This window comes from Oncorhynchus kisutch, linkage group LG11 (genome assembly GCF_002021735.2).
Source record: "Oncorhynchus kisutch isolate 150728-3 linkage group LG11, Okis_V2, whole genome shotgun sequence".
Lineage (NCBI taxonomy): Eukaryota > Metazoa > Chordata > Actinopteri > Salmoniformes > Salmonidae > Oncorhynchus > Oncorhynchus kisutch.
In genome coordinates this window covers 45,012,536-45,030,136 of record NC_034184.2, presented here as the reverse complement: position 1 = coordinate 45,030,136, position 17,601 = coordinate 45,012,536, and the positions used below count along the sequence as shown (strand labels likewise).

The window sequence follows — 17,601 nt, the reverse complement described above, 5'->3', positions numbered from 1 at the left end:
CAGGTTTTTGCCTGCCATATGAGTTCTGTTATACTCACAGACATCATTCAGACAGTTTTAGAAACATCAGCGTGTTTTCTATCCAATACTACTAATAATATGCATATATTAGCATCTGGGACTGAGTAGGAGGCAGTTCACTGTGGGCACGCTATTCATCCAAAAGTGAAAATGCTGCCCCCTATCCCAAACAAGTTTAAGTTTGCAGACTCTAGACTTTGGAAGAAATGTTGTACACCATAAGCACAATTGTAAATGTTTTCCTTGTTATTGTCTGTGTATGTACTATGGTATATGTTATCTTACAAAGGATGGTGCTTGTTGAGTTGTTTCTGTTCTTGATTCATGATTCATAAATCTAGACAGCAACACAACCAATCATTGCTTTTAAAAAATATATTTTAATCCAATACAGACATGTTTTTTTCTAATAACTAGCGTCCATGACCTTGAAATCTTGTAAATAACTGAAGACAAAATAGTTGCATTAAAAACAGCAGAACAACTCTCAACATGCCATGGTAAGTACAATACAACACACACTGTTGCAGGAGCATGATAGTCAGGGCAAGAGTGACATAATTCTAATTGGGGAGAATGGGCTCGTGGTAATGACTGGGGCAGAATAAGTGGAATGGTATCAAATATACAGTATCAAAACACATGGTTTCCAGGTGTTTGTGATGCCATTCCATTTGCTCAATTCCGGCAATTATTATGAGCCGTTCTCCTCAGCAGCCTCCACTGAGATGGAGCTGTAGATGCAAATGCTGTAGTCCATGAGATTGATATGGTAGTTGTAAACATATTTTGAAGCTATACACTGTTTGTGTACAAAGACTCAATGACAACAAAAACATGAACAATGTAGTATTACATAAGATTTGACAGTGCATAAGTTATATATCTCAATAATCAATGAGTATGAACAGCAGGAAATCTTACAGATTGTGCCTTTAAGCATCTTATGGTCAACATACACTACTGTTCAATAGTTTGGGGTCACTTTTTTTTCACCATTAAAAAAACATCAAATTGATCAGAAATACAGTGTAGACATTGTTAATGTTGTAAATGACTATTGTAGCTAGAAACGTCAGATTCTTTATGGAATATCTACATAGGTAAACAGAGGCCCATTATCAGCAACCATCACCCCTGTGTTCTAATGGCACGTTGTGTTAGTTAATCCAAGTTTATCATTTTAAAAGGCTAATTGGTCATTAGAAAACCCCTTTGCAATTATGTTAGCCCAGCTGAAAACTCTTGTTCTGGATAAAGAAGCAATAAAACTGGCCTTCTTTAGACTAGCTGAGTATCTGGAGCGTCGGCATTTGTGGGTTCGGTTACAGGTTCAAAATGGCCAGAAACAAAGACCTTTCATCTGAAACTCGTCAGTCTATTCTTGTTCTGAGCAATGAAGGCTATTCCATGCGAGAAATTGCCAAGAAACTGAAGATCTCGTATAACGCTGTGCACTACTCCCGTCACAGAACAGAGCAAACTGGCTCTAACCAGAATATAAAGAGGAGTGGGAGGCCCAGGTGCACAACTGAGCAAGAGGACAAGTACATTAGTGTCTAGTTTGAGAAACAGACGCCACACAAGTCCTCAACTGGCAGCTTCATTAAATAGTACCCGCAAAACAACAGTCTCAACGTCAGCAGTGAAGAGGCGACTCCAGGATGCCAGTTGAGGACCTCTGAGGCTTCAGGGTCCTGACAAGGGAGCACAAGTTCTATGCGAGGCAAAATTGCACCTCATTAGCTCATTGTTTTGGATGTAGCCAAATAAATGTCACTAAGAAAACGGCTTACAATAATGCATCTACTTTGCTGTTATTCTGGCTGTTATTCCGTAGCTGGCTAGCTAGAAATCAAGGGATACAAACGTTAACAGCCATTATAGCAATGGAACATTTAGAACGAATTAACATTTAGAACGAACGTCCATATTTACAGAACAAAAAGACTGAACGAGTGGGTCATGTCTCTGGCAACAGAACCGATAGAGCGAATGACCAGCCGGCTTGGGTAGGAGACCTAGATTTATGTTGGGACTATATCTTGTGGAAGGATGAAATAGTATGAATAAATTAATCAAAATAACGTTAATGAAAATATGTCAATTTTTGGAATATGTTGGTAACCTGTATTAAAGTGATAATGTCCTCAAAGCCGGTGTTGAGGATATATTAGCACGGTTTGTCGCCAATACATCCTCCAAACTCTGGCTTGTCAGGCATCATTTAATTGTTACATTCAAGGATGGTGCAGCACAGAATGGTAAACAAGAGACGCTGTCATGTGTACAGGATTTAGTTAAAGAGAAATGAACACAAGTTCAAAAACATCTGAAATACACTATTGCTGACTGTAGGCCCATGCTTTGTGATGTGATCCTCATTGTACAATGGTTTTGTGCACATTGCTACAGCAGTTATCTACGCTAATGATAAGCCGAGAAACTTGGATTTACTGGACCCAGTCACAGTGCCCATATACAGTATTTCTCGACAATGTACAGTAATAGAGTGAAGAAAGTATTCTTTGTGGAATCATGATAAATATACAGTCCCTCTATTTCCCAGCAGAGCCAGCATGGGGTCAACTGTACCAAGTCTCATTGACTGTCTTTGTTTGGAATGAAAGCTTTCCCATCGATTCTGCTCAATAAGAGAACAAAAAAAAGGTAGTGAAACAGCATAGAAAAACAATCTCTCAGCAGTTGCCATCGCAGGGGCTTCAAAGGGGAAAAGAGCTAAAGATGAGTCTGGCTCGTCTGGATTAGAGCGAGATTCAACAGACGAGTCACAGGCCCAGTACACACTCAAGTTGTACAACTGATGTACAATGCATTTGGCACAACCGAGAGTACATCAGTTGTACAAGCTGAGTGTATACGGGACTGTTAGGTAGTTACAATTGTTAGGTAGTTAATGACAATAGGCCTACCAGAACACAAACAACTCACAACTCAAGTAAAGGGGGATGGAATCAAACAAGTAAATTGTCTATTTACAACCGTAACTTCTAGCTTATTGAATTGCTCCTATTTAATCACTGTCAACAAACATGTCCTTGTCATAATGATAAGTAATGATGTAATGAAGGGTTTAAAGCCCCGGTGAAGTCAAAAGTGTGATTTTTCTGTGTTTAATACTTATTTCCACACTAAGGTTGGGTTAATACTGTGAAATGTAGAAAATTATGATCATTTACTTTTAGTACTAGAGCTGTTTGAAAAGATAGAGGTCATGGAAGACAGAATCAGGACCTTGGTTTAACCCTCATCCTACCGACTGGGGTCCTTTTGAACCCCAGAGGCATATTTTGGATCATAGTCCGAATGTGGTTTATTCCGTTTTTCAAATGTTTCATGACTTTGTCAATGTACACCTTTCCTACGCACTTCTCAGGAGTTCGTTTTCAGACTTACCTTATGCAGGTGCGTAATGGACTTTGCAGGCGTGGTTCACTTCCGCATGCTGAATACATTTAATTCAACCTCTGAACACAGTCCCACTTGCTGGCTAACAGATTTATTCATGGAGTTCTGATTCAATAGGGTTTCAGTACATTTATCTTAAGTCATCCCTTTAAATAGGGGGTACCTTTAATTATAATTTTTTCGGCAGACTCACTAGAACACATAGAGAAAACTGGTTCAGAATATAGATATCAATGAAAGAAACTCCATCTACATATATGCATATTTGTCTCCGTTTCAGCACCAACTGGTAGATTTAAAAATACTCTGATCTTGTAGATTATTTCGGCACATATTTGGGTTAGAAAAATGTGTATGATTCATTTAAAAAAAAAATGGTTTGGAGAGCCTTTACGCACTAAATATATTGACGAATCAAAAATGGAGGGGTTTGATTCATCCTGCAAAGTTCAATCCATGAAATATTGGAAGGTGGAAAAAAGTGTATAATGAGGTTTGAACAATAGTCCTATAAATCTACCCTAATCCTCACTAATCATGGAACTGTATGACAATGGTCCAGTCGCCGTGAACCAGGCTCCAGGTTTAACCTGGTACATATAGTCCGCGTCCCATAATGATATATATACATGTCCCCAATTATTGCACAATGTTAGCCTAATATGATCCACTAATGCGGACGTGACAGAGGAAAGAAAGGTCTCTCAATCTTCTTCTGGATCATCCAAATGCTCTCTAGCAAACTTCAGACGGGCCTGGACATGTACTGGCTTAAGCAGGGGGACACGTCTGGCACTGCAGGATTTGAGTCCCTGGCGGCGTAGTGTGTTACTGGCTTTGTTACTTTGTTCCCAGCTCTCTGCAGGTCATTCACTAGGTCCCCCCGTGTGGTTCTGGGATTTTTGCTCACCGTTCTTGTCATCATTTTGACCCCATGGGGTGAGATCTTGCGTGGAGCCCCAGATTGAGGGAGATTATCAGTGGTCTTGTATGTCTTCCATTTCCTAATAATTGCTCCCATTTGCTCCCACAGTTGATTTCTTATTGACCAAATACTTATTTTCCACCATAATTTGCAAATAAATTCATAAAAAATCCTACAATGTGATTTTCTGGATTTTCTTTCTTCTCATTTTGTCTGTCATAGTTGAAGTGTACCTATGATGAACATTACAGGCCTCTCTCATCTTTTTAAGTGGGAGAATTTGCACAATTGGTGGCTGACTAAATACTTTTTTGCCCCACTGTATATGCTTAGTTGCAGTCAAAACAGCTCATTAAAAGTATGTCAGTATGAATACTTGGTAGAACTGTAATACAGAAACCAGCTACCCTCTAAATTTACATATAGTGTTGTATTGCTGTGTATTCTTCGAAAAATAGTAATTCTACGGGAAGTGTTATATAAATACATGAATTCCAATATTCTAGATGTGCAACTTGTTATGGTATTTGGGTTGCTATAACATTTGGTTTGAAGTGACTGAAGATTTGGGCATGCTTTCTGAAGCCTACAGCCATAGGCCCTACCACTGCCATTGTTTCACTAGCAACGATGCTCATGCTGGCTTTGGGGTAAGAAAATAAAGAAAACGAAGCCATATTGTTGGTCATTGTCTCACAGGTTCAATGGATTAATCACTTTTTAAAATTAAGTATATTTCAAATGTTGGTGTACTGCCCCTTTAAAATGCCAGTCATTTTTACCAAATAAGACTAAATGTATATTTACATCAACATTCTAAAAACGAAATGATAACACAATCAAATGATGGTAAATTGGCTTAATAGTACTTGTGGATTGTATTTTGGAAAAGAGCTGCACATTATTGTGAAATGTATATTCTTGTTTTCTAGAATATGCAAATGACCTGTAATTTTGTGAAAATAAGTATTTATTTTATTTACATATCTAATGATGTTTTGATAATAATTAATTTGATATTTTGCTATGATTGTTGCTTTTTCCAATAGTTTCTTCTTGGGGTCAAAATTACCCCAGTTGGTAATCCATGTCTGTGAAATATATTGGTGGTATGAGGGATAAGGGAATCCTTTGTCCACAGAAAGGATGGACTAAGGTATTGAGGAGGGAAGAATGCCCCCTACTGGCACTCTAACACAATTTCCAACAGCATCTGGTCTCCTACCCCAGAGATCAACCAGGCCTGACCCTGCTTAGCCTCAGATGACTTTCAGCAGATAAATGCAGTCAGGGTGATCTGGCTGCTTGCCATACATGAAAGCATTATGTCCCTCTTTTGTGCTACGGTTTCCCTCCATGTCTACTAATACATAACAAGTCAACCAGGGAACCCTTGTGGTTACACCTGGCATCTTTAAACTAACACATACCACAAGAAGTTGGTGGGTAAGAGAAGACACATCTGCATAGCAATGGAAGGATGAAAAGGCAGTGAGGACTGGAGGAGAGTTCAGGGGTGGGATAGTCTTCTGTTGGTCTACATGGGGCAGACTTTGTTCTCTGGGATTGGCAGCTGGACGAAGGAGCTGCACTTGCTGGGAGATGCCTCCTCATTCTTAGGCTGGGTGTTGCCGCAGACCGGGATGCGTGCTGCTATGGCTGACATCTCGCCCCCCGTGCAGCTCTCCCCCGTCATTCCCAGTCGCTCCGACGTTGCATTCATGTTCTCTGGCGCAGGCTTGCCGGTAAAGAGCTGAATCAGGCACTTCCTGAACTGGAAAAAAGGTCAAAGGGCATTAGAACAGCCAACCGAAAAAGAAAATACAAGACAGGCAGTGAAGGCATTGGCAATGAAATAAACGTTTCACCTACTCAAAAAGCACATTCTTTGTTTCTTAATGTGTAGTCTTCTGTTTGGTGCCTTCTGAACAGGACCCAGGTGATATCACACTGCCAGGCAATAAGTGGATATCTGAACTGTCAGGATACTTTAGCTCCTCTTAAAAAGAAGTAGATACGCGGCAGACAATGTTACCTGGCTGTGCAGGTAGGATATATTTATCATACTTATCAAGAGATGCCCAGCACGTAACTGCAACACTGCCATAGCTCCACTCAGGAGACTGTTGCACCATCTAGAGTATCCGGACTGGTTGCATCACTGCCTGGTATGGCAACTGCTCAACCTCCGACCGCAAGGCACTATAAAGAGTAGTGCGTACGGCCCAGTATATTACTGGGGCCATCCAGGACCTCTATACCAGGCGGTGTCAGAGGAAGGCCCTAAAAATGGTCAAAGACTCCAGCCACCCTAGTCATACACCGTTCTCTCTGCTACCGCACGGTAAGCGGTACCGGAGCACCAAGTCCAGGTCCAAAAGGTTTAACAGCTTCTACCTCCAAGCCATAAGACCCCAGGAACAGCTAATCAAAGGGCTACCCAGACCCCTATTTTACTCTGCTGTTACTCTCGGTTTATAATCTATGCATAGTCACTATAACTGTACCTACATGTACATGTTACCTCAATTACCTCGACTAACCGGTTCCCCCGCACATTGACCCTATACCGGTACCCCCTGTATATAGCCTCGCTTGTTATTTTACTGTGTTTAATTATTTGTAACTTTTATTTTCAATTTTTTTACTTAACACTTGTTTTTATTTTTGTCATAAAACTTCTTAAAGCATTGTTGGTTAATGGCTTGTAAGTAAGCATTTCACTGTAAGGTGAATACACCTGTTGTACTCGGCGCATTTGACAAATAAAATAAAATTTCATTTGATTAGATTAGATTTTTGCTATTTGTTTAAAAGGTTTAAGTACTGCCACCATCCCACGACTGAAGGACAAAAATAAAAAAATCAATCAAAGCCTGTCAATGCGGTCCTAGATAAAAGAACACAAGCTTCATAGCCAATTTCGTCTAAAAGTGTGAGAGAAAAAAAAAGAAAAAAAAAAAACTCTGAATGATTATTTGGTCCCATCAAAAAATATACATATACATACACAGTACCAGTTAGTCAAAGGTTTGGACAAACCTACTCATTCAAGAGTTTATCTTTCTTTCTTTACTATTTTCTACATTGTGGAATAATAGTGAAGACATTAACTATGAAATAACACATATGGAATCATGTATCCAAAATAAAAAAATACCCCAAAAAGTGTTAAAACAAATCAAAATATATTTTGTTTGAGTTTCTTCAAAGCAGCCACACTTTGACTTGACAGCTTTGCACACTCTTAGCATTCTCTCAACCAGCTTCACCTGGAATGCTTTTCCAACAGTTTTAAAGGAGTTCCCACATATGCTGAGCACTTGTTGGCTGCTTTTCCTTCACTCTGCAGTCCAACTCATCACAAACCATCTCAAAACGATAGTCCCACTAAGCGCAAACCAGATGGCATATCGCTGCAGAATGCTGTGGTAGCCATACTGGTTAAGTGTGCCTTGAATTATATACAAATCACCGACCGTGTCACCAGCAAAGCACCCGCACACCATCACACCTGGGAACCACACATGTGGAGATCATCCGTTCACCTACTCTGCGCCTCACAAAGACACAGCGGTTGGAACCAAACCTCTCAAATTTGAACTCATCAGACCCAAGGACAGATTTCCACCATTCGAATGTCCATTACTCGTGTATCATGGTCCAAGCAAGTCTCTTCTTCTTATTGGTGTCCTTTAGTAGTAGTTTCTTTGCATCAATTTGACCAGGACGTCCTGATTCATGCAGTCTCTGAACAGTTGATGTTGAGATGTGTCTGTTACTTGAACTCTGTGCAGCATTTATTTGGGCTGCAATCTGAGGTGCAGTTAACTCTAATGAACTTGTCCTCTGCAGCAGAGGAAACTCTGGGTCTTCCTTTCCTGTGGTGGTCCTCATGAGAGCCAGTTTCATCATAGCGCTTGATGGCTTTTACGACTGCACTTGATGAAACTTTTAAAGTTCTTGAAATGTTCCAGATTGACTACCTTCATGTCTTAAAGTACTGATGGACTGTCATTTGTCTTTGCTTATTTGAGCTGTTCATGACATAATATCGACTTGGTCTTTTACCAAATAGGGCTTTCTTCTGTATACCACAAGCTGGTTGAGAGAATACCAAGAGTGTGCAAAGTTGTCATCAAGGCAAAAGGTGGCTACTTTGAAGAATCTCAAGTCTAAAATATATTTTGATTTGTTTAACACTTTTTTGGAGAAAATAATGTTAATACATGATTCCATATGTGTTATTTCATAGTTTTGATGTCTTCACTATTATTTTACAATGTAGAATCCTTGAATGAGAATGTAGGTGTCCAAACATTTGACTGGTACTGTATATATTCAACGTCACATAAAATCTATTCCAAATACATGTAGATACATTTGCATCTTTGCTAAAAGATCGGGAAGTACACTACACTACAGACTTAGATTTGTTCTTAAAGGAGGTACAACCGTTTGTCATTGAGGTGGTACCCTGTAAGGTAATCCTTTGTACATTTAGTTATAGGTACATAATTGTACCCCAGTTCATACCTCAGTACCTTTCTTACATATTGTCCAGAAGGTACAAAATTATGCTTTTAGAAAAGTTACAATTTGCCCTTAAAGGGAACCACAAAAATGACAAAGCCATAATGTTCTTAGTAAGTGACAAAAATGTACCTCTACCATAGACCACTGTAACAACATAATGCCAGCAGCACTTGTGGATTTGACAGCTCTAATGCAGTTTCACCTCTGACACACAGCCAAAACAACCACTATGCGGATGTCGACTAAAGCAGATCTGATTGAATAGAGCCCTTAATCTTTTTGTACCCAGGGAGCAATACTGTACCCTAACCATACCCTTATTTTTGTATTATTTATTATTTGCGTTTTTATCGATTTAAACACAAACTATACATTGTACAACGCTCAACTATATGTTAAAGTGTAGGTCTCGGTCTTGTGCCTCCAATTATACAGCTCTACAGTGGTGGTTAGCGGTGGGTTTAGTAACCAAGTGGGAAGCAGGAATTTACATCATCTGGGAAAAATGTACTTAAATGGCCAACCAACTGGTAATTCAAATCACATCAAATTGTATTAGTCACATGCGACGAATACAGTAAGTGTAGACTTTACAGTGAAATGCTTATTTACAAGCACCTAACCAACAATGCAGTTTTATTTATTTATTTATTTCACCTTTATTTAACCAGGTAGGCAAGTTGAGAACAAGTTCTCATTTACAATTGCGACCTGACCAAAATAAAGCAGAGCAGTTCGACACATACAACGACACAGTGTTACACATGGAGTAAAACAAACATACAGTCAATAATACAGTATAAACAAGTCTATATACGATGTGAGCAAATGAGGTGAGATAAGGGAGGTAAAGGCAAAAACAGGCCATGGTGGAAAAGTAAGTACAATATAGCAAGTAAAACACTGGAATGGTAGATTTGCAGTGGAAGAATGTGCAAAGTAGAAATAAAATAATGGGGTGCAAAGGAGCAAAATAAATAAATAAAATAAATACAGTAGGGAAAGAGGTAGTTGTTTGGGCTAAATTATATGTGGGCTATGTACAGGTGCAGTAATCTGTGAGCAGCTCTGACAGTTGGTGCTTAAAGCTAGTGAGGGAGATAAGTGTTTCAAGTTTCAGAGATTTTCGTAGTTCGTTCCAGTCATTGGCAGCAGAGAACTGGAAGGAGAGGCGGCCAAAGAAAGAATTGGTTTTGGGGGTGACCAGAGAGATATACCTGCTGGAGCGCGTGCTACAGGTGGGTGATGCTATGGTGACCAGCGAGCTGAGATAAGGGGGGACTTTACCTAGCAGGGTCTTGTAGATGACATGGAGCCAGTGGGTTTGGCGACGAGTATGAAGCGAGGGCCAGCCAACGAGAGCGTACAGGTCGCAATGGTGGGTAGTATATGGGGCTTTGGAGACAAAACGGATTGCTCTGTGATAGACTGCATCCAATTTGTTGAGTAGGGGATTGGAGGCTATTTTGTAAATGACATAGCCAAAGTCGAGGATTGGTAGGATGGTCAGTTTTACAAGGGTATGTTTGGCAGCATGAGTGAAGGATGCTTTGTTGTGAAATAGGAAGCCAATTTTAGATTTAACTTTGGATTGGAGATGTTTGATGTGGGTCTGGAAGGAGAGTTTACAGTCTAACCAGGTACCTAGGTATTTGTAGTTGTCCACGTATTCTAAGTCAGAGCCGTCCAGAGTAGTGATGTTGGACAGGAGGGCAGGTGCAGGCAGCGATCGGTTGAAGAGCATGCATTTAGTTTTACTTGTATTTAAGAGCAATTGGAGGCCATGGAAGCTCGTCTGGAGGGTTGTTAACACAGTGTCCAAAGAAGGGCCAGAAGTATACAGAATGGTGTCGTCTGCGTAGAGGTGGATCAGAGACTCACTAGCAGCAAGAGCGACATCATTGATGTATACAGAGAAGAGAGTCGGTCCAAGAATTGAACCCTGTGGCTCACCCATAGAGACTGCCAGAGGACCGGACAGCAGATCCTCGATTTGACACACTGAACTCTATCAGAGAAGTAGTTGGTGAACCAGGCGAGGCAATCATTTGAGAAACCAAGGCTGTCGAGTCTGCCGAAGAGGATGTGGTGATTGACAGAGTCGAAAGCCTTGACCAGATCAATGAATACGGCTGCACAGTAATGTTTATCATCGATGGCGGTTAAGATATCGTTTAGGACCTTGAGCGTGGCTGAGGTGCACCCATGACCAGCTCTGAAACCAGATTGCATAGCAGAGAAGGTATGGTGAGATTCGAAATGGTCGGTAATCTGTTTGTTGACTTGGCTTTCGAAGACCTTAGAAAGGCAGGGTAGGATAGATATAGGTCTGTAGCAGTTTGGGTCAAGAGTGTCCCCCCCTTTGAAGAGGGGGATGACCGCAGCTGCTTTCCAATCTTTGGGAATCTCAGACGACACGAAAGAGAGATTGAACAGGCTAGTAATAGGGGTGGCAACAATTTCGGCAGATAATTTTAGAAAGAAAGGGTCCAGATTGTCTAGCCTGGCTGATTTGTAGGGGTCCAGATTTTGCAGCTCTTTCAGAACATCAGCTGACTGGATTTGGGAGAAGGAGAAATGGGGAAGGCTTGGGCGAGTTGCTGTGGGGGGTGCAGTGCTGTTGACCGGGGTAGGAGTAGCCAGGTGGAAAGCATGGCCAGCCGTAGAAAAATGCTTATTGAAATTCTCAATTATAGTGGATTTATCAGTGTTGACAGTGTTTCCTATCTTCAGTGCAGTGGGCAGCTGGGAGGAGGTGTTCTTATTCTCCATGGACTTTACAGTGTCCCAGAACCTTTTTGAGTTAGTGTTGCAGGAAGCAAATTTCTGCTTGAAAAAGCTAGCCTTGGCTTTTCTAACTGCCTGTGTATAATGGTTTCTAGCTTCCCTGAACAGCTGCATATCACGGGGGCTGTTCGATGCTAATGCAGAACGCGATAGGATGTTTTTGTGTTGGTTAAGGGCAGTCAGGTCTGGGGAGAACCAAGGGCTATATCTGTTCCTGGTTCTACATTTCTTGAACGGGGCATGCTTATTTAAGATGGTTAGGAAGGCATTTAAAAAAAATAACTAGGCATCCTCTACTGACGGGATGAGATCAATATCCTTCCAGGATACCCCGGCCAGGTCGATTAGAAAGGCCTGCTCGCTGAAGTGTTTCAGGGAGGGTTTGACAGTGATGAGTGGAGGTCGTTTGACCGCTGACCCATTACGGATGCAGGCAATGAGGCAGTGATCGCTGAGATCTTGGTTGAAGACCGCAGAGGTGTATTTAGAGGGCAAGTTGGATATCTATGAGGGTGCCCATGTTTAAGGCTTTGTGGAGGTACCTGGTAGGTTCACTGATAATTTGTGCGAGATTGAGGACATCAAGCTTAGATTGTAGGATGGCTGGGGTGTTAAGCATGTTCCAGTTTAGGTCGCCTAGCAGCACGAGCTCTGAAGATAGATGGGGGGGCAATCAGTTCACATATGGTGTCCAGAGCACAGCTGGGGGCAGAGGGTGGTCTATAGCAGGCGGCAACGGTGAGAGACTTGTTTTTAGAGAGGTGGATTTTTAAAAGTAGAAGTTCAAATTGTTTGGGTACAGACCTGGATAGTAGGACAGAACTCTGCAGGCTATCTTTGCAGTCCAGTTGTGAAGGCCCGGTGGGGCTACGTGTTGGCAGTAAAACGGGTCCGGATAGGTGATTGTAGCCCAGGAGTGACTGATGGAACTCTTCAGCTGGCTAGCTCCGGAATAATTGATGTTTGCTCCGGAATCAATGAAAGCCGATAGTCACACGGATAGCAGCTGCGAGATCCAGGTATAAATGCCCAGAGTTAGTGGTTGAAATCCGGTATGTTCCGGTCTGAGCCACACCGTACAAAACTGGCGATAGATTTTCGAGCTAAAGGATAGCTGATGACCACAAACCGTGGTTAGCTGAAAACTAACGATTAGCCACTAAAGAAGCTAACTAGCTTCTGATTAGCTTCTGGATGTCACACCCTGACCATAGTTTGCTTTGTATGTTTCTATGTTTTGATGGTCAGGGTGTGATCTGAGTGGGCATTCTATGTTGGATGTCTTGTTTGTCTATTTCTATGTCTGGCCTGATATGGTTCTCAATCAGAGGCAGGTGTTAGTCATTGTCTCTGATTGGGAACCATATTTAGGTAGCCTGGGTTTCACTGTGTGTTTGTGGGTGATTGTTCCTGTCTTTGTACCAGATAGGACTGTTTTAGGTTCTCACGTTTGTTGTTTTTGTTAGTTCTCATGTGTAGTGTCTTTATAAATTAAAGAACATGATTAACCACCACGCTGCATTTTGGTCCGCCTCTACTTCACCTAATGAAAACCGTTACACTGGATTAGCTTCTGGCTAGCTTCTGGATTAGCTTCTGGATTAGCTTCTACGGAGGATTACAGATTTGAGGTAAATATTATTATTATTATTTTTTTTAAATATAAATTGGTGAAACGGGTTGCAGGAGATGAGTTTTGAAGATGAGTTTATGGAAAATAAAATATATAAAAATGTATGTGAAGAAAGTTGTGTGTGTGTGTGTGTGTATGTGTATATACGTGTATATATGTGTATATATATGTGTATATATATATTACACACACACACACACACGGGACAAGACGAGTACAAAAGACGTCTGAACTGCTATGCCATCTTGGAGAGGATTAAAAAAAGTAAAAATTAAAAAAAAAGTTTAAAAAAATATGAATAAGAAAAAAAAGGAACAAGTAATTAAAGAGCAGCAGTAAAATATCGATAGCGAGACTATATACAGGGGGCACAGGTACAGAGTCAATGTGCGGGGTACCGGTGTCGAGGTTATTGTGGTAATATGTACATGTAGGTAGATTTATAAAAGTGACTATGCATAGAAAATAACAGAGTAGCAGTGGCGTAAAAGAGAGGTGGGGGCAATACAAATAGTCTGGGTAGCCATTTGATTAGATGTTCAGGAGTCTTATGGTTCACCGCCTGGTTCACCAACTACTTCTCTGATAGAGTTCAGTGTGTCAAATTGGAGGCCCTGTTGTCCGGGCCTCTGGCAGTCTCTATGGGGGTGCCACAGGGTTCAATTCTTGGACCGACTCTCTTCGAATATGTGGACAACTACAAATACCTAGGTGTCTGGTTAGACTGTAAACTCTCCTTCCAGACTCACATCAAACATCTCCAATCCAAAGTTAAATCTAGAATTCCTATTTTGAAACAAAGCATCCTTCACTCATGCTGCCAAACATACCCTTGTAAAACTGACCATCCTACCGATCCTCGACTTCGGCGATGTCATTTACAAAATAGCCTCCAATACCCTACTCAATAAATTGGATGCAGTCTATCACAGTGCCATCAATTTTGTCACCAAAGCCCCATATACTACCCACCGCTGCGACCTGTACGCTCTCATTGGCTGGCCCTCGCTTCATACTCGTCGCCAAACCCACTGGCTCCAGGTCATCTACGAGACCCTGTTAGGTAAAGTCCCCCCTTATCTCAGCTCGCTGGTCACCATAGCATCACCCACCTGTAGCACGCGCTCCAGCAGGTATATCTCTCTGGTCACCCCCAAAACCAATTATTTCTTTGGCCGCCTCTCCTTCCAGTTCTCTGCTGCCAATGACTGGAACGAATTACAAAAATCTCTGAAACTGGAAACACTTATCTCCCTCACTAGCTTTAAGAACCAGCTGTCAGAGCAGCTCACAGAGTACTGCACCTGTACATATCCCATCTATAATTTAGCCCAAACAACTACCTCTCCCCATAGTGTATTTATTTATTTTCCTCCTTTGCACCCCATTATTTCTATCTCTACTTTGCACATTCTTCGACTGCAAATCTACCATTCCAGTGATTTTATATTCCAGTGAGGATCCATGCCAAAACTTTTCAGTCTCCTGAGGGGGAATAGATGTTGTTGTGCCCTCTTCACAACTGTCTTGGTGTGCTTGGACCATGTTTGTTTGTTGGTGATGTGGACACCAAGGAACATGAAGCTCTCAACCTGCTCCACTACAGCCCCGTCGATGAGAATGGGGGCGTGCTCAGTCCTCCTTTTCCTGTAGTCCACAATCATCTACGTTGTTTTGATCACGTTGAGAGAGAGGTTGTTGTACTGGCACCACACGGCCAGGTCTGACCTCCTCCCTATAGGCTGTCTCGTCGTTGTCGGTGATCAGGCCTACCACTGTTGTGTCATCGGCCAAACTTAGTGATGGTGTTGGAGTCATGCCTGGCCGTGCAGTCATGAGTAAGCAGGGAGTACAGGAGGGGACTGAGCATGCACCCCTGAGGGGCCCCTGTGTTGAGGATCAGAGTGGCGGATGTTGTTACCTACCCTTACCACGTAGGGGCGGCCCGTCAGGAAGTCCAGGATCCAGTTGCAGAGGGAGGTGTTTAGTCCCAGGGTCATTAGCTTATTGATTAGCTTTGAGGGCACTATGGTGTTGAACGCTGAGCTGTAGTCAATGAATAGCATTCTCACATAGGTGTTCCTTTTGTCCATGTGTGAAAGGGCAGTGTGGAGTGTAATAGAGATTGCATCTGTGGATCTGCTAGGGCGGTATGCAAATTGGAGTGGGTCTAGTGTTTCTGGGATAATGGTGTTGATGTGAGCCATGACCAGCCTTTCAAAGCACTTCATGGCTACAGACGTGAGTGCTACGGGTCGGTAGTCATTTAGGCAGGTTACCTTAGTGCTCTTGGGCACAGGGATTATGGTGGTCTACTTACAACATGTTGGTATTACAGACTCGGACATGGAGAGGTTGAAAATGTCAGTGAAGACACTTGCCAGTTGGTCAGCGCATGCTTGCAGTACACATCCTGGTAATTCGTTTGGCCCTGCGGCCTTGTGAATGTTGACCTGTTTTAAAGGCCTACTCAAATCGCCTGCGGAGAGTGTGATCACACAGTCGTCTGGAACAGCTGGTGCTCTCATGCATGTTTCAGTGTTTATTTGCATCGAAGCGAGCATAGAAGTCGGTTAGCTTGTCTGGTAGGCTCATGTCACTGGGCAGCTCTCGGCTGTGCTTCCCTTTGGTCTGTAATGTTTTGCAAGCCCTGCCACATCCGACGAGCGTTGGAGCCGGTGTAGTACGATTCAATCTTAGTCCTGTACTGACGCTTTGCTTGTTTTATAGTTCGTCGGAGGGCATAGCGAGATTTCTTATAAGTTTCCGGGTTAGAGTCCTGCTCCTTGAAAGTGGAAGCTCTAGCCTTTAGCTCAGTGCGGATGTTGCCTGTAATCCATGGCTTCTATACGTACGGTAACTGTAGGGACGACGTCATCGATGCACTTATTGATGAAGCCAATGACTGATGTGGTGTACTCTTCAATGAAATCAGAATAATCCCGGAACATATTTCAGTCTGTGCTAGCAAAACAGTCCAGTAGCTTAGCATCTGCTGGTGCTTCCTGCTTTACATTTTTGCTTGTAAGCAGGAATCAGGAGGATATAATTATGGTCAGATTTGCCTAATGGAGGGTGAGGGAGTGCTTTGTACGCGTCTCTGTGTGTGGGGTAAAGGTGGTCTAGAGTTTTGTTTTTTTTTCCCTCCAGTTGCACATTTAACATGTTGATAGAAATTTGGTAAAACGGATTTAAGTTTCTCTGCTTTAAAGTCCCCGGCCATTAAGAGCGCAGCCTCTGGATAAGCATTTTCCTGTTTGCTTTTTGCTTACAGCTCATTGAGTGCGGTCCTAGTGCCAGCATCGGTCTTATTATCTAAAATAACTTATCTAAAATAAATAATGGATTTATTGTGAGGGTTAAGGTCTGCATCAGTGGCTTGTAGTCTATGCGTGGAAGCCAGGAGATGCTAAATGTGTTTATGTTAATTACAGTGAGACCGACAGTTATTTGTTTGACAATCACCGGCTGACAATTTTGTGACTGCCACAACCCTACTCAAATACCCCCCTTCTTATCAATAGATCTTATCAACTTATACATTACATTGCATGGCGAATGCTGTTATTTCTATTAGAAAAGAGAAAGTAGATTATTTTTCCACTTGGAACCGGCAAGTTCGATCAACATTATTCATGATTTCCTCACACGTAAAGGTGGTGTAATTGTGAGAGAATTAAGTCAAGGTCAGAATACGGTGTATCTGTAGACACACCACCACCACACCTTGTTTTCTTAGATCCCCATCCCGAACGAATAGCGGGTGAATAGCATACTATTCTCATGCTTAAGTTTAAGGTCAGGAGAGAAAAGAGCATAAAATGTTGAAAATAGCATAAAAAGTGAATTACATTCCATTTAGGTGCACTTAACTCGGGTTGGAATTTCCCCCATAGTGGGTCTTCCTAGCTGTCACTCAAATGAGGGGCTGAAGCTCATTGGCTGAAACTCGAATTGCTACCTGGGGAGTATATAGGGAAAATGGAACCTCACAGTAAGTCGCTTTCAAACTAGGGATTTTGTGGCTAATTAAGGTAATTCCGCCCATAGATTATGTATGTATGAACTACACATTGACACATCCAGCCTAAAGAGAGTTAAAAAGATATTAATCACCAAAGTACAGGAGTGTGTCTTTAAATCAGCCATGGGGGGCAATTTAATGCAAGATTCATATATTTTTTTGTATTGATGACATTTCTATCCTGTCTATCTATGGATAACAGGGTTGACGTGTCCCACTCAGTTTTACACCACAAAACACAAAAAA

At 41.8% G+C, this 17,601-nt stretch overlaps 1 protein-coding gene across 2 annotated transcripts in view; it reads right to left on the bottom strand.

The window, feature by feature from the left end:
• Positions 1-379: 379 nt before the first annotated feature.
• LOC109899621 (opsin-VA) overlaps positions 380-17,601 on the bottom strand; it is a 32,218-nt gene continuing 14,996 nt past the window's right edge. For both annotated transcript variants that reach the window (XM_020495029.2, XM_020495028.2), the window contains one exon: positions 380-6,149. In XM_020495029.2, the coding sequence (XP_020350618.1) occupies positions 5,913-6,149 (237 nt within the window). In that variant the 3' untranslated portion in view covers positions 380-5,912. The remainder of the gene's footprint in view (positions 6,150-17,601) is intronic.